Raw genomic sequence first — 22,044 nt, forward strand, 5'->3', positions numbered from 1 at the left:
GATTATTTGCTACGAAAAAGAGCTCTCCCAAATCACATAAATCAGAATAGGTTTCGTTATATCTGAAAAGACCAAGCATCAGAAATAAGTGTTCTAAGAGAAAAGCTACCACATAGTCACTGCAATTAGGTTGTGCATGTACCAGTGTATCTTACTCTTGAGATCAATTTCATTTGAACACAAAACAGTATTACTACATGTGTTCTATGGGGAAACTTCCCAATCTTGCTGAAAACTGTCGCATTTTAAAGCTCAGTAACTGCAGCCCTGGATATACACTAAGGGAAACAAGCTAGACAACATATGCAAGTCAAAGTGGGAAATAGCTAAACAGGCAAGGATTGCTATAGTATGTGAGTGAAAGCACATCAGCTTTGCTCATTTTAAGGGAATAGTAGATTTAAGCCAGCGTGGTGTGTTTTGAGCATTGAACAACTCTGGAGAACAGGGTTTGATTTCCAGTTCAGTCATGAAACCCCGCTGGATGATCTTGGGCAAATCACATATTCTGAGCCCCAGTAAACACATGATAGGATCACCTTAATCTCACTGTAAGTCAGAAACATTTTGAAATCACAAAACAACAGCAATTTAAGTTGCAATACTGTGTAAACTGCCATGTTTCAGCAAGACTCTAGAAAGCACTAACTTGTTTGCATATTTGTCTTAAAAAACAACAGAAAAGGTAACTGACAATTTATAGGCATATTGCATGTGTAGAAACTGGTAACAGAAAATATACCTGGTCAGATGGACAACTTTGATTACAGGGGCCTTTTGTGCCAATTGATTGCAAAGTGAGTGATGATTTATGTTCTCCATTTTTCTCCTCCAAATCTTTTGTAGGTTCATTACTGGATAAAGACATTCATGAAAATATAAAAGGTTTCTCTTTTAGATACTTGAACATTTTAAACATTTATTATTTCGTAAAAATGTAATTCTTTTCACTAGCTATCCATTCTATGTTTATAAGTTGGGACATAAACAGCAAAAATTACAAAATGGGCAAGAAAAATGCTAGCAAGTATGTTTGATCTAGAACAGTGGTTCTCAACCTGTGGGTCCCAAGGTGTTTTGGCCTACAACTCCCAGAAATACAAATCAGTTTAGCTGTTAGGATTTCTAGGAGTTGAAGGCCAAAACATCTGGGGACCTAAAGATTGAGAACCACTGATTTAGAAGCAGCAATATAAAGTAGACTCTCAGTTAACCAGAACTCAAGCAAACAGAACTTGCGCAAGCAACTGGCAAAAAAAATCAAAAGAAAATAAATGTTAGTAGAAATGTAAGTTTAAACTTAAATGATGTTCAATTATGTTAAACTTTAAATGTTAGTGAAGTTTATAAAGTTGAAGTATTTATTTACTGCCATTTAACTAAACTTACATACTGCATTCACAGAGCTGTTTTGATAATATAGTAAAACTGTGTTAAATTAAGTTTGTTTTATTTGATATTAATTACTATACAGTAGAGTCTCACTTATCCAACATAAATGGGCCGGCAGAACGTTGGATAAGCGAATATGTTGGATAATAAGGAGGGATTAAGGAAAAGCCTATTACACATCAAATTAGGTTACGATTTTACAAATTAAGCACCAAAACATCATGTTTAACAACAAATTTGACAGAAAAAGTAGTTCAATACACAGTAATGCTATGTAGTAATTACTGTATTTACGAATTTAGCACCAAAATATCCCGATGTATTGAAAACATTGATTACAAAAATGCGTTGGATAATCCAGAACGTTGGATAAGCGGGTGTTGGATAAGTGAGACTCTACTGTATTTCATTATTAATATCAAGTCAATACAGATTTTATGGTTTGGTATAGAAAGAGGATAGTATTAGTTAGGGCTATTTTAATAGTAACTCTCAAACAACCAGAAACAACATTTATATGTGGCATCTATCAATCCCTATGGGCGTTGGTTAACTATATTAGAAAAAAACTGAGATAGATTTAAGACAGTTAAACTCCACTATAGGGAGAAGGATTTAATATACATGGAAAGATATAACATGGATGAGAGAGATAAAATGGCTACCAATCCCCATAGGTGCTAAATACCTGAGAGTCTACTACAGGCATGGGCAAACTTCAGCCCTCCAGGTGTTTTGGACTTCACCCCCCACAATTCCAAATTGTGGGGGTTGAAGTTCAAAACACCTAGAGGACCAAGGTTTTCCCATGCCTGGTCTACTATAAATTCAAGACTGGTTAATCAGATTAGATTAATCAGCAGGTACTTTATTTCTTGCATACAAATCCTGTATTTAACCTAGTCACTGTATCATTCTTGTTCTCTGACATGCACAGGGTGGATACAGCACAAAATTTAATGGACAATTTGTAGGTTTCCCAAACATAAATATATTCAGTATATCAACCTGTTATGATGTTCTTTCTGATTACTTCCTTGTTCATCATCATCACTGAAATTCAACTGTTCACTGTAATCTACCTCACTTTGTGCTCCTGGAGGAAGAAGAATAGAAAGTTAGCATGGCAAAGACCTTCCCCATGTGCAGCCAGTTCAAGGGATGAGCAAGCTTACCAGCCCAGCCCTCATCAGCTTCAGCATCCAAATTATCAAACTTGTCAAGTTCTTTTAGTTCATTGGCACTTAAGATGGACGGACGTTCTACAGCCTCTGAACTCCGTGAAGAGGGTCCTCTTCCCCTTAATCCTCTAGAAAAACGAATAAAATGAATCATATTCAAGTTTACACATATGCCATTTTCTCAGCCCTGCTGAATGAGCATACGAAAATATAAATTCAGCTATAAATATGACATTTCCTAATCATGCAAATTAAGAACAGGTAATACAAATTTGTAATTTAGCTACGTGAACAATTCATATAGGCACTATGCACCAGTAATTCTATTATCACAGAAACCAAAGTCAACTTCTAAACAATCAAAGTAAAACAATTTAATTTCTTACCTGCTGGGCTCAGATGGAGTAGGGAACCTGCTAGGGCCAGGCATTTGAGGATATGCTAGTTTAGGGTACTGATTAAACATCTAAGGAAAAGAAGGCAGATGTGTAAAAAATCCATGCAAGTAACAAATATACATAGACAAATCATGTGGGAAGCTAAAATTCTTATTTATGAAAGTTGAAGGTTAGGATATAAATATTAACGAACAGTTGGAACCTTTAAATAGTTTCATCAACTGGGCCAAGGATGGGGCGTCAATCAGAGATGTATATAGATTTAACTTTTCAAATAGAATAACATTTCAGCACTCAGAGGTAAAAACTTGAGTAAAATCTATGTTTAGCCCAAGATAAGGAAAGAGTGGCCTCCAGACTTCACATCTTTCTTTTAATTACCCCCCCCCCCCCAATGCCTCAAATCACTGGGGGAAGTGTGCAGTTCTGTCATGTTTTGGCCCAACATGATGCAACACCAAAGTCAAGCTTCCAGAGAAATACATTATTTCCCACATCCTATATCTGGGAGTAGAGATGCAAACCAATTCCACTTGAGGAGGTCAACACAGCCCCCCAAACCCTGACAGTTTCTCACCACTGCTTTCATGTTATAAAAGTAGTTAGATTTGTCTGAACATTTGTTGGGATCACATTAGCAATTTCTACTATTTTAAATAACGTACTGGGACTTCTGAATAGATTGAACGGGAAAATTAACTGAAGATATATTTGAATTAGATGAGATCTTTGCTTCTCCTTGTGGAGAGAAAAAGTGGAGTATAAATAAACATTATAATAAACATCATAATAATGGTACCCTGGCAAATGATCACACCTGTACAGATATGGCAATGTTTCTAATAGAATTTTAGACTGCCTTGAACCTCTAGCATCCACATGTTATAGATTACCTTTCCAGTCATCCAAAGGATTAAGAGACAACATTTTACTCTTAAAGATAAACTACAAATTTCCATTGAGTTCCCTGCTATAGTAATTCTTATGCCAAAGATCCACCTTTTATAATATATATAATAAAAGCATAGTATTCATGGCTCTACTCTAGAATTCAAGATATATTATATCTCACCTTTGGTGAGACCTAATATAAAATGACAATATAAACTATTTTAGATGTTCTCACTTTTGTGCTATCTTGCCCATAGCCCAGTGACTTTAAGAAAAAATAAACGTTTCTGTCCTTATTAAATGCTATCAAGAAATCAAGACTTGGTCCATTTCATTCCTTCTGTTTTATTCCAACATCAGATTATACCTGAATCCGATTACAGCACCTCTTTTTCTTGAGATTAATTTCCATATACAACCCATCATAAACCTTTTGTTTTCTATTATGTGAGTTAACTATAATAAATTATTGAAAACCCCCAAATTGTTACTGGAAAAAAAATAGTTACTGTCTAGGGATCTGAAAACTTCCCAACTATGGAGAATAAAACCTCACAGGGAAAGAACATATACATCTTAAAGTCTAGAACACACTTTATAGAGACAGGATCTTACAGGAGCTACATTTTATATGTAATGATCCTGTCCCTTGGAGCATTTTCTTGCAAAGGACACCACTCCAGAAAGTATTGCACAAGAATAAAAAGAAAACTCACAAAGGTGACAAAAGTAAAAAATTGACATGACTATGAAATCTTCCTCTACATTTCTGTTTCCCATACATTTTTTCTAAAAAATGAACTCTAAATGATACTGATACGGATAACTTACATAGGGAGGTATGATTGCTCTGTACTGAGATATGAGCCCAGGCTGTTGTCCATTCAACTTTGGCTGAGGAGGCTGTATTACCCTTGTTTCCCTCTTTTCTGGTATCTTAAGACCATCGTTCTGCTCAATTGGTGCAACCACACTGCCATCTTCTTGAGTAAGAGGTTTTGCTTCTTCATCAGGTGGAGCGTTTGGAGAGTTCAAATTCTTGCCTCCACCTTCTCTCCAACTAGCAACATCTGCATTGGAAAAAGGATAAATAATATTTGAAATAGTGCTATGCTCTATAGGGGTATCAACTGGGATGCCCCAGAGTTCCATGAGATGCTGTTAGAGGTTCTGTGAGAGACTGTGGTTTAAAAAAAATGAGTTTTGGAGGTATAATATTAATGCAGAGGTTCCCTGAGACCTGAACATTACTTTACAGGTTCCTCCAGGGTAAAAAGATTAAGAAAGGCTAGATGATCACTCATAAAGCAGATCAGCATCTCTCCTGCAGGTCAGCTACACTGTTTTAGTTATGAGATCACACTCAAGGATGGGATTAAATATTACAGATTGTGTAGAGTTCTTGTGTTTGGTTTCCTCCCTCCTGCAGCATGGATCTCCTGCCACAGTGGTGGCATGTGCACTCTGGAATTTAGCTCTTTTCTTCTTACTGCTGTTTTGAATTCATGTGAGCTCAGCCAGTGCTGGACCCAACTTCAAGGCCAAGAGAATTTATGTTAGAGCAGCTAAGGGACACTAAAATCTATATTCAAACGTATTACAAACTCAGTATCTGTTAACATGTACTCCTATGTAACTTTCCAATCTGGCTCAACATCACTGGTTGATAGGATTACGTTATTGTGAAATGCTTATTTTCTTCCATATCGATATTGTAAAAAAAGGAAACTAACAAGAATTTCCCTCAAAAAAGACCGTAAATAATACCTGCATGCAAATAGTTGAGAAGCAAACAAATTCATCTCCTAATGAAATTAAGAAATGGTTTGCCTAAAGAAATATAGAAATAGCTTTGAAGAAATAGAAAGCAGAAGTTGTGCACAGGGTGAAGGCCAAGAAAAAAATGGGGAGAAGTCCTGATAAACTGGACAGAGAAGTCAAATCAAGATCAAAGGAACTCTGACATTCTTGAGGATAGGAGGTCACAATGTGACCTTAAATAACTCTTTCATGCCAAATAGGGAGGAAAGTAACCAGATAGTCCCCTGTCAAGGATATTAAGTAATGCTCATAAACTTCATGAGCTATTACAATATTAATAATTCAGAAGAGCCCAGTATGATAAAACAGAATCACTGTTTAACCTGTCCAAATTTAGTCCTTTGCAGCTGAGAAATTCAGCAAATTAAAAAAAAAAAGATCAGTTTACTGACAGCAACTGTGAAATGAAGATATCAGATGATAATTAAGATAATTAAAATAACCAACTTAACCAACCAAGATCAGTAAGTCAGAAATAGAGATCATGCACTGAAAGAATGAGTACTAATTATGGCTTGCCAAGTATGTAAGTTATTCAGGAGTTGACAGACATCCAATATACTGATCTGTGTTTTGTTCTCACTAGAATCCTAGCATAAGCCAATGCAAAAAACATACAGTGACTATTAAAAGAATTTTGGGAACAAATAAAAATCCACTACTGCTACCCCAGGTGTGGAGTAACCCCTAGTCTCTAGAGGAGTCACCAGGCTATGTGATTATTATTTTTGTTGCTACCAAACTGGAAATCAGAACTCTTGCTTTTCTACAAGACTGCTCTTGGATTACTACTTCTCTGATTCTAGTTCTTTGAATTTCACCACCAGACAAGAGTCTTGTAACCGCAGAGGTCAAATCTAGATCAGACTTTTTTGGAGATAAATCATTTTTAATATGAAGCAAAAAGCAAATGAAGACAACAAAAAAAAACATGGTATCTCAAAAGACATTCCAGTCTTCTATATATATAAAAGAGTGATGGCATCACGGCAATTCACAAAACAACAAAAGTACAGGCCCCCCAACCTCAAAATTTGACAACACAACCCATCATCCACGCCTCAAGGTTGATACAACAAAAAGAAAAGAAAAATAAAGTCCTAATTAGAGGGAGAGCAATAATTTTTTTTATCCAATTGCTGCCAGTTTAGAGGGCTAATCTCTGCCCACTTGGTTGCCTAGCAACCAAGGGACAGCCAGGTTTCAGTTAGGGGACAGGCAGATTTAGGCCTCACTTAGGCTTCTTCCACAGATTATCTAATTTGCACTGGATTATACGGCAGTGTAGACTCAAGGCCCTTCTACACAGCTATATAACCCATTTATAATCTTATATTATCGGCTTTGCACTGGATTATCTTGACTCCGCACTACCATATAATCCACTTCAGTGTGCATTTTATACAGCTGTGAAGAAGGAGCCTCAGATAATCCAGTTCTGAGCAGATAATATAAGATTAGAAATATACAGTAGAGTCTCACTTATCCAGCGTAAACAGGCCGGCAGGATAAGTGAATATGTTGGATAATAAGAAGGGATTCAGGAAAAGCCAATTAAATATCAAATTAGGTAATCGTTATACAAATTAAGCACCAAAACATCATATTATACAACAAATTTGACAGAAAAAGTAGTTCCATGCGCAGTAATGCTATGTAGTATTTACAGTAGAGTCTCACTTATCCAACACTCGCTTATCCAACGTTCTGGATTATCCAACGCATTTTTGTAGTCAATGCTTTCAATATATTGTGATATTTTGGTGCTAAATTCATAAATACAGTAACTATATAGCATTACTGTGTACTGAACTACTTTTTCTGACAAATTTGTTGTCTAACATGATGTTTTGGTGCTTAATTTGTAAAATCATAACTTAATTTGATGTTTAATAGGGTTATCCTTAATTCCTCATTATCCAACATATTCGCTTATCCAATGTTCTGCCGGCCCGTTTATGTTGGATAAGTGAGACTCTACTGTACTGTATTTGCAAATTTACCACTAAAATATCACAATGAATTTAAAACACTGACTACAAAAACATTGATTATGAAAAGGCAGACTGCGTTGGATAATCCAGAACATTGTATAAGCGCATGTTGGATAAGTGAGATTCTTCTTTAATATGAAATAATTACTGGGATAGAATAATGCAGAACAATATAATCTCTAAAACCAGGACAGTAAATAAACAGGGGAATTCCACACAGGAAACAATCAGGGCCAGCTAACACCTCCCAACAAAGTATTCCCATCATCAAAGTCTGGCAAATCCTGTTTTCTCAGGGCCACAGACAGTAGAAGCACATAAAATATCGCAAACAACATCACTCTGAAAACAAGGGTATTCCAGACAGGAAACAATCAGGGCCAGCTAACACCTCCCAACAAAGTATTCCCATCATCAAAGTCTGGAAAATCCTCTGTTTTCTCAGGGCCACAGACAGTAGAAGCACATAAAATATCGCAAACACCACCACTCTGAAAACAAGGGAATTCCAAACAGGAAACAATCAGGGCCAGCTAACACCTCCCAACAAAAAATTCACTCAGGGAGGAAACAGCCAGGCTTTAAAGCTGCAAGGCCATTACATCCTAATCATTTTTCCTAATTGCAGCATTCATACTTGCCTCCAACAAACAAAAAAAACCAATCAGAAATATTGTATATTCACAACCTTTAGGAAATAATATCCCCTGATGGCGCAGCGTGTTAAAGCGCTGAGCTGCTGAACTTCTGGACTGAAAGGCCACAGGTTTGAATTGGGGGAGCGGAGAGAGCCCCCACCGTTAGCTCCAGCTTCTGCCAACCCAGAAGTTCGAAAACATGCAAATGTGAGTGCATCAATAGGTACTGCTCCGGCGGGAAGGTAACGCCGCTCCATGTAGTCATCCCACATGACCTTGGAGGAGTCTACGGACAACGCCGGCTCTTAGAAATGGAGGTGAGCACCAACCTTCAGAGTAAGAAACGACTGGACTTAATGTCTGGGGAAAACCTTTACCCTTGACCTTAACTACCACCAATTCCTCAATACTTTATTTCCCATACCACCATACTTCGCCACAGCAACGCGTGGCCGGGCACAGCTAGTATTTTATAAATACTTACTTTGTGGTCGTAAACTGGGTCCAGGACCATAAGGCTCTTCAGCTGCATCCTTATCTTTATTTGTTTTTTCTTGGTCTCCAGCTGCCTGTAGACTAGGAAACTCTTGCTGAAAATAGCTGTTTATCTGAACTCCAGGACCTGAGGCAGTTGTGTAAAAAAAAAACAAAACCAAGTAACTGCATTTGTATCTCCGATAAACTAAATCTATGAGTAAAACGCATACTCTTTAAAAAGATATGACCTCTTTTTAAATAAAATCCACCTTTCCTATAATGGATTTGGTGGCTTCAGGAAGGATTACTAGACCAGTTGTTTTCCTGGTGAGGCCAAACTGACTAGTATTGTAAAATTTAAGATCTTTCTGACACAAGAAAAAAATCCAACATTCCAGTGGCAGTAGTTTAGAACTGCTAGTTCTCATACCATCAGAGGTTTGTGTGAATAGAGGAGCCTGCTTTAAGAAATGAATCCAGAAGGTAAACTGAGGATTTTTTTTCCTTTTCTTTCTTCTAAATGATAGCCCACACTGGCAGCTAGGATGGCTGATCATACCACTATTTTTCAAGCTCTAATCTTAGTGTCTACAACAGGGGTTCCCCAAACTAAGGCTCATGAGCCAGATGCTGCCCTCCAAGGTCATTTTCCCAGCCCCTAACATACATTTTAGACTTAAGGTCACCCTAACTCTGGAATGACTTGAAGACATACAACAACAATACTAATTAACTTGGAATACCACATCAGAATGACAGCAGCCATGTTTAATAGTGGCTTTCTGTAAAAGCCTATCAAACCTTGTTCAAAACCATCAGAGTCTCTCTGCAGATGTTTATGCAATAAGCACTTATTAAAAAGGGGTGCTGCCATTTTGCTCAAATGTTACATATTTGAAGGGAAAAATGCTTCAGCTCTGTTAGGGCCAAGTAAAGAAGAGAAGCAAGGAAGTTGAAGGGATAATATAATTAAACAGAATAATAGCCAATGTGACAAAGGAATTAACAACATAAATTAGAAACTATTAAAATACTCATGAAACACAAGCTGAATTCAGAGGAGCATATGTTTATAAGAAAATTGCCCTACAATTTTTAAAATACTTAAATCAATTCAACATCCAATTCAAATGGTTCACTTGCAACGTGCCTATTACAAACTGTGATACAGGCTGAAATGTATCTTGAAAAATGGAGGCACTATATGTTGTATAAATAAATCTATAACGGAACAAAACAGGCCCTCTGTAGCCCTGATTCACTCTATACCCATCCCCACCATGCTATAACCATGCTTAACACAATGATATTGTTACAAATATACTTAAACTATACACGTGTTCCAACAAAGCATGTCATTCTAAAAGTACTTATCAAAACACAACTGTTACAAACTTGGAAGGGTTTCATCAATTAATGTTGCCTCAAAAGGAAATAGGTGATATCACGTGTCCCACACAGGACTCATCCACTTACCATCACCTTGCCCACCTTGCTTGGTATTGGCCCATGACTTGGCAACAGGAGGAGCTTCTGGAGGAGCAGGAACTGCAGGCTTTGGCTCAGTTTGTGGCACTTCTGGTGGTCTGAAAGCAAGAGAAATTCAAAGAAATATACCTAACAACAATACTGTAAACAGAGGGTTTTAAAAAGCCCATGCTACTTATATAGTCATAATATTTCTCAGGTCATTAATGAAAGCATCTGCAGTGCTGAAAGGGTATTTTAAAACTTGTCAGCTGTACTCACTTTCCTAACTGGAAGTTATTACAGTAATATATTTTCATTAATATGCTTTCTTTTAATGAAAAGAAGGCAGCTGATGTGCCAATACATTTTTACAGTAGAATCATTAGCCAATTAACTTCTACTAACTAACTGCTTTCATGCAGAGTAGAAAGAAAGAACTGTGAGAGATCGAGTGTTATGATTTGTGTAATTTAGTTGGGCAGGAAAAGGACAAATTCTTCCACTCATAATTAGGGTACAATTTTGTTCACCTATAATCTTCATTAAAGGTGACAATGAGGCGAAACAGGTGAATTGATACTAATGGATTTTATTTTATGTGGTACTTTTCTAAATCTTAATGTCCTGTTAAGAACAGACTTAAGCCTGAAGGTTCTTCCATTTTTTGTATCTGATGCAAAGGGGATGAAAATTATTATTAGGCCTAGTCTCATGAAGACCAGTGTAATCAATTTTTCAAAAGTATTTACTAAAATGAGTCAAAACCCCAATTTATTTGCAATGTTATCTATTCACTATGTCAACAGGAACTGTGATAGTAGTTAAAATGAATAAGGAAATTACAAAGTATACTTTTAAGAATACAGTGTCATGCTAAAGCCATCTATAAAGAAGAAATAATAAAATGATTTAGTCCCAAAACACAATCCTACTACTACTCTGTTATAGATAGCTTGTCATATCAATATAGTCACACTAGATTTCCGAAGCAGAGAAGTCATAACCTCCACATAACATGTCAGTCTTTTAGTTCTCATCTCATATTTGACACAAAGCTGTACCTACAATACAGACATTCTATGACTTCACACCTTAGGAGTTGTATATTGTGTCCAAATTTCAACCACTTACTTTGTACAACTTTTTTACGCTTTTTAGGACATAAACATCTGAGAAAAATATTCCCAACAAATTAGTACTTTTGGAAGGGCACTTTTTAATCTCTTGTAATGTATTACGTAAAAAAAAAAGAAAGAACCATGACAGTTTTTAGCAAATTATAATTCCAATAGGCAGAAGTGACACACTGTAGTTGCCAACAGATTGGTCCCATTTGTGGATTACTTTAAAGCCCCTAGTGGTTTAGGAAATGCAAGATTTTTCTATCAAAAGTCTTTTACCAAAAGTCTTTATCAACACTGAAAAACCTCTACCTCTAAACACAATTCTAATTCTACTGCTAATTTTCAACACACAGAAATCACAAATGGGTCAGAATATACACTATGACTCCTTAAATGCAAGTTTTGTTTTGATTTTGTTGGTGCATTTGGATTAAGTGCATATGAAAACCACTACAGATTTTAAATATCAAAAATATTATTTTGAAGTAAGTCCAGAAAGAGACTGGAGGTCAAAACAGCTAATAAAAAGACAAGCCCAGTTAACAGCCTGGCAGCCCTTCTGTGCAATCTTCAATATTGGGCCAATTTTGAAAGTCAAGCCCATGCACAGTACACTGCAACAGTCCAAACAAGATGTTACCACAACACAGTTAATGTAATCAGCTCTCAGAATCGAGGTACTGCATATCAGATGAAGATGTGGTTCTACAGCATAACTGTACTAACATTACCACTTTTAGTACCATTCTACTTCACTTACTTTTCTTCTTCTTGCTGCTCTGGTTTAGAAGCCCATCCTGTGCCATCCTTAGGCACAATGTTTATGTTAGGATCATTGCCTTTGTTCTCTGCTTTAAGACTTGGAAGGTTGGCAGGAGGTGGCATCCTCCTTGAAATGGCAACTTTCCCAAGACTCTGTAGCCCATGGCGAGCTGTAACTAAACACCAAGAAAAGATATTTTCAACTGTTAGTTTGCATTTACTTTAATGCCAAAGAAAAACTTTATTTTTTTAAAAAGCGATCTTTGTCCTTTGGGATTAAGATGCTTTCTATTCCACTGCTACTGTAAAGCTTTAAGTTGGCATCACTCAACTTGTCTGTAAGTGACGCATAGGAAGGCAACATCTGTTTCTTAGTATGACAAGTGAATAGAGACATTTAAAGAGCTGACATAGTTTGATTGCTCTAATAGCACAAACAAATGAATTCAAACCGCAAAAAAAAAGAATTCCACCTGAATATTTGGAGGAACTTTCTAACTATTTGCTGTTTTTGACAGTAGAAAGATCTGTCATGTCTACTATGGTGGTAGTAAGGGACTCCCTATTGAGAGGAAGCAGTGCTTTGCAGGTCTGACAGGATGACTTGAGAGGTGTGCTGTTTCACTGAAGCAAAAGTCCATCATGTAACGGAGAGGCTGACAGTACTTATCAAGGCCAAAGACGAATACCCCTTTCCTTTTGGTCCATGTAGGAACTAGCATTGTTGCCACAAGGTTTAGGCTTTAAAAGATCACACAAGATTACAAGGCTATAGGTAGGAAGATGAAGTATCTTGATGCCCAGTTCCAGTTCAAGGATGCAGCCCAGGAAGGGAGAGAAGGTTAATAGAAGTGAATAAATAGATTTGTAAATGGTATCACCGTGAACAAGTCCGATTCCTGGACCAAAGTCTGAGGTTTAATAAAGCTGGGCTTCTGGCAACTCAAAAATGTTGGTAGGAACATATCTGCTAAGAGTCTCGCAAACCTTAGGGCTTTAGCGTGAGTTATCTGAGGGAGTGAAACAGTATTCTTGAAGGCAGGAGTTTAAGACAGAATACCCTAGTTATTATAGAACAAACAACACAAGAACTCAACAGTGAAAAGGGAAAAGAACTGAAATAAGCATCTATGGGGAACAGCACATGGTCTTTGGTATCTCTAAACTAATGCACAGAACACGAGAAATAATAAAAACCTGAAGTCTTAATCCAAAACATATGTTACAATCGGCATCACTGAAAACTGGTGGAACAAGTCTTATCATTAAAATGTAGTAATAGAGGGGTATAACCTATTTCTGAGAAATAGGCTAAAGGGGAAAGGGGGATCAATACTGTATGATAAAAATATTTACACCCGTGAGAAGATCCATGACACATCTCCTGGAAGTCAGGTTAAGAACATCTGGGTAAAAATTAAGGGGGGAAGAAATGACAGGGATGTCATTGTGGGGTTCTACTACAGACCTCCAATCAAACTGATGACTTGGATGATGCCTTCCTACAACAAATGACCACACATTCAGAAAGGAAAGATATTTGTTGGAAGACATTCTCTGCCAAGAATATCAGGACCAACAAATTTCTCACTTGCCTTGCATTCAATTTCATGCTTCAGAAGGTGGAAGAAGCAACAAGGGGATCAAGTATTTTTAAGTGACGATCTAGTTGATGAAATGGAAGTGGTGGGTTTCTTAGATTAAAGTGACCATGTTCTACAACAGTTTGTTATGCAATAGAAAGGGGCAGTTAAGCATAGTCAGACATGCATCCTAGACTTTAAGGAAGCTTCAGTAAACTTAGGGAAAAACTGAGTGTGATCCCATGGTCAGAATTAATATTCATGGTAGATGGGAATTTCTGAAAAGTGAGATGTTGGAGGCACAATGAGGAGGAAAAATAGGAGATGTCTAAAGAAACTGGAATGAGTGTCTAAGGAACTTTCGACTGAGCTAAAATTTAAAACGAACATGTATAAGAAATGGAAAAGCAAAGAAATCACCAATAAAGAATTCAAACAAATAGCTAGCATGTGTAGGAATAAAGTTAGCAAAGTCTAAGCACAACATGAGCTTACACTTGATAGGGGGATTATAACAATAAAAGGGATATATTTTATGGTATGTCTGTAGCAAAAGGAAGAAGGAATTGGTAGGAGTGCTGGCATACAGGTAATGGCGAAATGTTTAATGGGACAGAAAAAAGCAGAACTACGCAGCACCTCCGCCTGTTTTCTGCGCTCCTTGATTTTCTAAGAAATTTAAGCAATCTAATTCTTCTGTAGACATTTAGTGCAGTAACAAAAAAGACATGGATCAAATAAAGATGCATTCAATTTAATGTATTACTGAAATCTGGCGGAATGAGTCTCATAATTAGAACATAGTACTGAAAGCATAGACCTTATTCCAAATAAATAGACCAATATTTAATTAGAAAATTTAATTCTTCCCCCCTTTTCAGATTAATAAGTATAGTGCTATAACAATAAAGATTTAGATGATGATTAACCAGGCTTCGGCCTCAACAAGATATAATGGGAAAATGTCTTATATGCAGTTTATATTCAAAACTAGTCAATTATTTGCTATGCAAAAATAATCAAAAGTGGCTAAAACTGAGTGTTCAATTGGTCTTCCCTGATGGTTATTGAATATATCTAAAGTCATCAGAGATTTAAATTATTCCTGATATAATGTTGGCACAATATTGGATGGCCATCTGTATGGGGTGCTTTGTGAGTTCTTTCATGGCACAGTGTTGGACTGGTTGGTTCTTGTGGTCTCTTCCAGCTCTATGAGTTTAAGATTACTCTTCCCAGCATCCCCAACTCAAGAAAGCCTTTCAAGAAAATTTTAATTAATGAGGGTCTACACAAAGAAAATGGTCCTTTGAAAATGCATGTCTATGCACATAATAGGAAACATAATTAGCTAATAAAACAAAATTAGTAACAATTTTTATCCCCACATACAACATAATGGTGTCTAGTAAAAAAAAGTTTAAAAATACTTCATTCAAACAATTTGTTAGCATATGGATATTTTAAAACCCAACTGAGGTTCAGAATAGTACATACCTGCAGCTTTCTGTGTTTCCAGAGTTTTCCCTTTATAAGTGTTAAATAGACTAAGTGTTGCATATTTTGTTTTTCCGTCCTTTGCCTTTGTGCTCTGCCCTGACTTTTCCGACATTTCAGTTCATTGAATCCAAAATTGCCTTCTCACTTCTAAAAGGAAAGGAAAAAGAAACTAGTTAGTTTTTAAAGAAATTAGCAAAAAACAAAAACTACAGTACCTGTGGAAAACCCTTTAGAGAATACACCAATAATATGAGAACAGGAGCATCTGCAGGAAAGAGCATCTGTACTATTCAACAAAGGCGGGTTGTAGTTACATGCCTCCTCTGATAAATTATAATTAATAATGCAAATCTTGGCTTGGCTACACAGTGCTTGCTAAAACACCCATAGAAGTTTACTACCACCAGAGGAAAAAATAATCTAGCAACTGCTTCAATGTAAAAGAAAGGCCAACAGCAATTCCTACATCTGCTTCCTCATGAAAACCTCTGGATTCTCCATAAGAAATGCAGACACTGAGAAGTAAGCAAGGATGCGCAGTTGCAAGACACTGCTTTAAAGTGCTTCAATGCAACAAAAAATGGTCTGGTAAACAGAAGCTGAAAGCAGTACAAAGGTTAGAGGAAACTGATGAGGAACTAGGGCTGGTACAGGAGTGAGGTGAGAGCAGAAGGTGAATTGTGCTTTGGGGTCAACCTTGATTCTTATCTGTATTTCTTTCTTATATGTGCTTTCCCTGATCAAATGGGGAGAGGGGCTTCTGCTAAGTCATGGACTTGCCTGGAGGCAGAACTACCAGTCATTAGTTCTACATAACTCCTTCCCCCTGGCTTTTGTAATTAGTCTCTGGGGCCAACAACAAACACCTGCTGTTGCATTCAGTCACCTCGCCAAAACACAAAACAGTACTTTTTGTTACTCAGGTACTGCACACACCCTGATGATAAAGATTTCCATGGCAGCCCTCTCTTGGCCTCTTGTAGTTGCCGCTAGGTCTTGCCTGCTTATTGTCAAATCGTCTTACATACTCACAGTAATTTTACTTTCTTTGCTTTTTGGAGCAACATGTCCTATTGTTTGTGTTTTATTTTTAATATAAAGGAATTCTGCAGTCAATCTTACATAATTAAAGAAGCACAATTATTAACCACACTGAAACATAGAGCAAGACTTTCTGTTCCTCAGGTACTGACCACACCCTGCTGATTTTATCTAAAAAGTAGTGCTCTACCACCCTTTTGTTGTTGGCTCTGAGAACTGAAGCATGGGACTCTTTGGTCAATAATTTAGATGTTTTTAATAAGGTAAAAAACAAAAACAAGTGGAATTTTTGTACTTCAAACCCTGACATGATTATTTTGGTGGGATAATAAAGGGTAGGTTTATGAATATTAGTTATGATTCACTGTGGGTGGGAATCATTTGACTCTTTGGATGTGACTGCACTCCAACTCCTATCATTCACTCTTAACCCGCCTCCTCGCCCCCAAATAAACTACCAGAATTTAAGTTGAGTCATGAAGGGTATGTTTCAGATCCATAATGGGTGAGAATCATGTGGCTCTCCGGATGTAGTAGGACTCCAACTCCCATCATCCTCTATTAGCCTCCCCAACCCTGTCAATATTTTAAATTTGTTCATGAAGGGTATGTGTACCAAGTGTGGCCTCGATCCATCGTGGGTGGGATTCATGTCTTTTTCCAGATGTGGCAGGACGTCAACTCTTATCATAGTGTGTCATCCCCGAAGATCTGGTTGGGCTGCAAGTCACATCAGCCCCAGTTCTGGGTAGTTGTAATTCCTATCAATCCCAGATTTGGCCAGGTTTCAACTTGAATCAACCCCAGCTCTCCTTCTAACTAGTCAAGTTGCTTACATGACTCTCTGGATGGGTCTGCATTACAACTCCCATCATCCTCTAACAGTCTTCACCCAAACTCCATCAGTATTTTGTGTCAGATTATTAAGGGTATGTGCACCGAATTTCTAAACTGCTTCAACAAGAGCAGTGTCTAGATCCAGAAGGATATTAACATACTGGAATGTAAATATTGAGAACAACTTCTTAACTGTTTTTCAGCAGAATTATTCTGCTTTGCTTTTTACAAAAATGTTCCAGTTCTAAAACTATGTTTTTCCATTAATTTAATAACAAAATAAAAGTGCACAATACTAATCCATCTTGGTGGGCGTACTAAAATTGTTAAATTTTCAGTGGCCTAATTTTAAACAATGTTTCTTCAGTTATTTTAATTCTGCCTTTCTTGTACATGTGCTTTTAAAATCTCAGCTCAGTTGAAAGTTCTTTAGTTATCCCTTCTGGTTTCTTTAGATACAGTAGAGTTTCACTTATCCAACACTCGCTTATCCAACGTTCTGGATTATCCAACGCATTTTTGTAGTCAATGTTTTCAATACATCATGATATTTTGGTGCTAAAGCATTACTGTGTATTGAACTACTTTTTCTGTCAAATTTGTTGTATAACATGGTGTTTTGGTGCTTAATTTGTAAAATCATAACCTAATTTGATGTTTAATAGGGTTTTCCTTAATCTCTCCTTATTATCCAACATATTCACTTATCCAACGTTCTGCCGGCCCGTTTATGTTGGATAAGCGAGACTCTACTGTATGTCAAATTTCTTCCTCATTTCTTCCTCAATCCTTCAATATCTCAGTTTTCGGAAACTCCCATCCATCATGAACTCCCTTTCCTCTTAATATGCCAGATCACAGGAGAACGCCCAGTGTTCCCCTATGTTTAATGAAATCCATATTCTCAAAGTCTAGAATCCGTGTCAGACTATAACTGGCTCTCCTTTCCAGTGTAAAACGAATTCCAAGAGGACATTAACATTTCCACCTAAGGATCCTGCCATTTTCATTCCGTTAACCATGTCATCCCTGTCAGTCAGGATCAGATCTCATATAGCGGATCCTTTTGTTGACACTCCCACCTTCTGGGCAATTAAATTGTATGCAAGGCAAGGAAGGAATTTATTTGCCCCCACATTCTTGGCAGAGTTTCCCTTTCAACAACTATCAGGATAGTTAAAGTCTCCTATTGTTGTTACACTCCTTTCTTTCCTAATATCTGATAATCTGTTCCAGGAAAGCACCATCCTTCCTCAGCCTGGCTTAGGGGGTCTTTAGTAGACTCACAAAAAGACATCAACAGTGTTTCTCTTATTATTTTTACCCATGTGCTCTCAACGTCGTTTCTAGGATTTAGATTATGGATCTCTTCATACATGTTAGCATCCTTAACATACAATGCTACTCCCCCTCTTTTTCTGTTTTCTCTAAAATAGGTTATATGCCCTTGTTATATTGCTTTCTTGACTTTGTGTTGTACTGTGTTATTATCTATTGTATTGTTTAATTGTATTATGATATGTTGTTTTTATATTTTGTTATATTGTATTGTCCTGGGCATGGCCCCATGTAAGCCGCCCCGAGTCCCCGTTGGGGAGATGGTGGCGGGGTATAAATAAAGTTTTATTATTATTATTATTATTATTATTATTATTATTATTATTATGTTACTATGTTCGAGCCCACAGCTGGTTCTTGTACCACATGTCCAGTTCTCTCTGTAACAGTTGAGCTCTTCTCTCAAGCACTTGATGAACTCATGCCCTGAAGAATGCTGTTTTCCTCCTCCACACTTTAAACCCATCCTTAATCAGGTTTGTGGGTCAGTGAGCATTTCTTAGTTTTTCCAAGTTTTATGTAGCCAAATAAAAGTTACTGAGGAAATCATAAGCCCTCCAGTAAAACTAAAAAAAGAATTAAGCATTCAGAACGTGATCACTGCCAAAGGTGTCATTCACATACAGAAAACACTTATTTCTAGAAATGCGCCGGGGGGTAGAGAAAACCAAGGTACCATGTATTAATTTCCCTTCATGTTATGCATTGTAAGTCTACGCCTGCACTAGCAAATCTTCTGTTTTATTTGATGCTTTCTAAAAAGTGATGTTTTGCATAATACACATTACCCCCTCAACAAAGTGCCGTATTTCACCATATCTCAGCTGCATCCCTCTTTTTGATGCTTCAATTTTAGAAAAAAATTTCGAACAATTCTTAAAATATTTTCATTTAAATAATTTAAACATACAAAATACCTTTAAGAATTTTCTATGTGCCCAACAGACACATAGACTTACTAAAAAAGACTTATACAGACAAGATGACTTCTGAGTGTGAAGAAACCTGTCTGCTTTAGACTTTTTAACTAAGTCTGAGTCCACTGGGGAGGCAGAAGTAGCAGGAAGCAACGTTTAGTCAGACTCTTCTTCCTCTCCCAGAGGGGACCCCCCCCCCCCCCCGCAACCAAAGCAATTTGTGGCTGTGGGCCTTTCCTCTTCTTTTCAGGGATAAGACTGTTTTAAAAAACTGACCCATATGGGGTTGGGTCCCTTCCTCTTCCTCCTCCTCTCTTAGAAGTAAGACGGTTTTTTAAAACAAAAAACAGCAAATGTAATTCACCACAAAAAAAAACAGAAAATGTAAGGCACACCCCATTTTTAGAGTACATAAAATGAGAAAAATGGTATTTCTGTTCCATTACTTCTGATTCTTAGAAAGTATTCAGATATGTATACAGCCTGCAAAACTAACATAAGATTTTCAGAATGCTTTTGTCAGTAACAGCTGAGTCATTCTTCTGGCCAAAGCTTAGGAAGCAGGAAGGAAATAATTTGCATTGTTTGTACATTAGTATATGTGACTTCAGTACAGAAATCAAAAGTACTTACTTTTTCCCCATCCATGGGGGAATCAGCACCATCTTCATAAATTAAAACTTTTAATTCTAAGAAATGTCCAATGGATTAGAGATAGTGATCTATACTAATCGTCCAGTTAATTCAGAAATCAGTGAAAAGAATTAGAAACCAGATAACCTTAATACATTGCTAGATGTGGTGGCTGCAGATAGATTTGGTTCTTCTTGCAAAGGAAATGGAAAGTGTCTAGCAGCCCCACTGTAATTTCTAGCTAAGAAAATTCAGATCTCTCTTTTCCTACCTGGGAGAGGAGATAGAATATGTGGGCACAATTTTCTTGGTTTCTACTACTTATCCCAGGTGACTAGGTAAATATAAGCATTCAATAGCTTTGGTTTTAATTCATAGCCAGCCAAATGCATATTTGCCAACAACCCTGCTGAGTTCCCATTCAGGGAGAAGCAAGATCCCAACAACAATTATGCTCAAAAGGGGATACAATCTCATTTGTGAAGACATGCTATTCTAGACAGGTAGGAAAAGTTGCTTGCCTAATGCCTCACATAAATGTGTTTTTACATAAGTCTTTTTCTGCTCAGGTTCTCAATTTAAAATTATTTTCTACACATAAAATCTTTCAGTATACAGTATCAAGTTTGATAATGTTACGCCAAAACAAAGGCCTGTGTATAAGTCAACCTCATGTATAAATCGAGGGCCAAAATTATGAATTTTTATTTTATGATCCAGTCAAGAATCTTTCAGCAGAGAGGAAAGCACCAGCACCACCTCATGGGTTGGCTGCCCCTGGTGATCACCACTTCTATTTTCCCACCCAGGGATTTTAAAAAATGAGAAGTAGAACCATGGCAGAGAGAGCAGAGGCAATCAGTTATTTGTATAGCTCTCTTTTTTATTACTCCATCCAGAAATTGTTCCTTTTATATTTGTAACCAAAATTGCTAGACTTCTGCATGAATATATATAACCTATGTGTGTATACATATACATATAAATACGTACACGGTATAAATACTGCATATATAATATGTTTCCAAAACAATCAATTGACCTTTCATCTGTAAATGGTGCTATAAATGATCTATTTTAATCAATTTCCAAAAACTTTCCACTACCCTCCCAAAAAACAATAATTTCCCCCCATTTTACATCTCTACCTTGCACTTTTTAAAGAAGTGAAAATGAAACACAAAGAAAAATCTTTGTTTATTCATTTGCTTATTTGTTCCTCCATAGTAGGGTCAACTGCCAAGTTTTAGCTAAATAGAAAGTCAGAAGGTAAATTCACCAGTAGCAGGTATGCATGCATAATTTTGTCTACCGCTTTCTCAGAAACAGGGACATATTGGGGGTTATAGTTAACTCTATTCAACAACATCTACTATCTTTAAGAAATAATAATAATAATAATAATAATAATAATAATAATAATAATAATAATACTTTATTTTTATACCCTGCTTCCATCTCCCCTAGGGGACTCGGGGTGGCTTACATGGGGCCATGCCCGGATAAACAAACAAAGCAAAGTAAAACAAAATAAAACATCATCGGAAAATACAAAACATGACAAATAAAATGAACATTTTCAAATAAAAATAATAAACATCATAAAAACATGGATGTGACACCCAAGTAAAAAAGCTAAAACGAACTGGGTAAAGTGCAGTGAGTGAGCATTGTAAGCAAGATAGTTAAAAGATGCTACCATCAATAGGTGGTTTCCCCTGCAAAATAAAGCAAAGCTGCTTAAAGGTTAGCTAAGTTGAGAAAGCAACCCAAGGAGTATGCACTAGGCATTAAAAAGTGCAGACCACAAAAATATGAGCTCCAAAGCCCCAAACCATAATTTAAAAATATAAAGCACAGCTACCTTTCATTGAATTGTACCCAAGGACTGCAGAACATAAAAACTGAAACATAAAAGCCCAATTTCTTTCAGTTATACACACAGGATTCCAGGAATATATATTATAAAAATATTTTACTTAAGTATACATTAGCATATATCAAAAAGTAATCCACAAAACAGTTACAAAATCCTCTATGTTGAGAA

At 36.8% G+C, this 22,044-nt stretch overlaps 1 protein-coding gene across 9 annotated transcripts in view; it reads right to left on the minus strand.

Moving 5' to 3' along the window:
• prrc2c (proline rich coiled-coil 2C) overlaps positions 1-22,044 on the minus strand; it is an 81,843-nt gene that overhangs the window by 54,916 nt on the left and 4,883 nt on the right. For all 9 annotated transcript variants that reach the window (XM_008117819.3, XM_008117817.3, XM_008117815.3 and 6 more), the window contains exons 2-10: positions 15,229-15,378; positions 12,147-12,324; positions 10,269-10,378; positions 8,800-8,937; positions 4,694-4,932; positions 2,960-3,039; positions 2,568-2,701; positions 2,401-2,488; positions 743-854 (exon numbers count right to left, since the gene is read on the minus strand). In XM_008117819.3, the coding sequence (XP_008116026.2) occupies positions 743-854; positions 2,401-2,488; positions 2,568-2,701; positions 2,960-3,039; positions 4,694-4,932; positions 8,800-8,937; positions 10,269-10,378; positions 12,147-12,324; positions 15,229-15,343 (1,194 nt within the window). In that variant the 5' untranslated portion in view covers positions 15,344-15,378. The remainder of the gene's footprint in view (positions 1-742; positions 855-2,400; positions 2,489-2,567; positions 2,702-2,959; positions 3,040-4,693; positions 4,933-8,799; positions 8,938-10,268; positions 10,379-12,146; positions 12,325-15,228; positions 15,379-22,044) is intronic.

Source organism: Anolis carolinensis, chromosome 4 (genome assembly GCF_035594765.1).
Source record: "Anolis carolinensis isolate JA03-04 chromosome 4, rAnoCar3.1.pri, whole genome shotgun sequence".
NCBI classification, from domain to species: domain Eukaryota; kingdom Metazoa; phylum Chordata; class Lepidosauria; order Squamata; family Dactyloidae; genus Anolis; species Anolis carolinensis.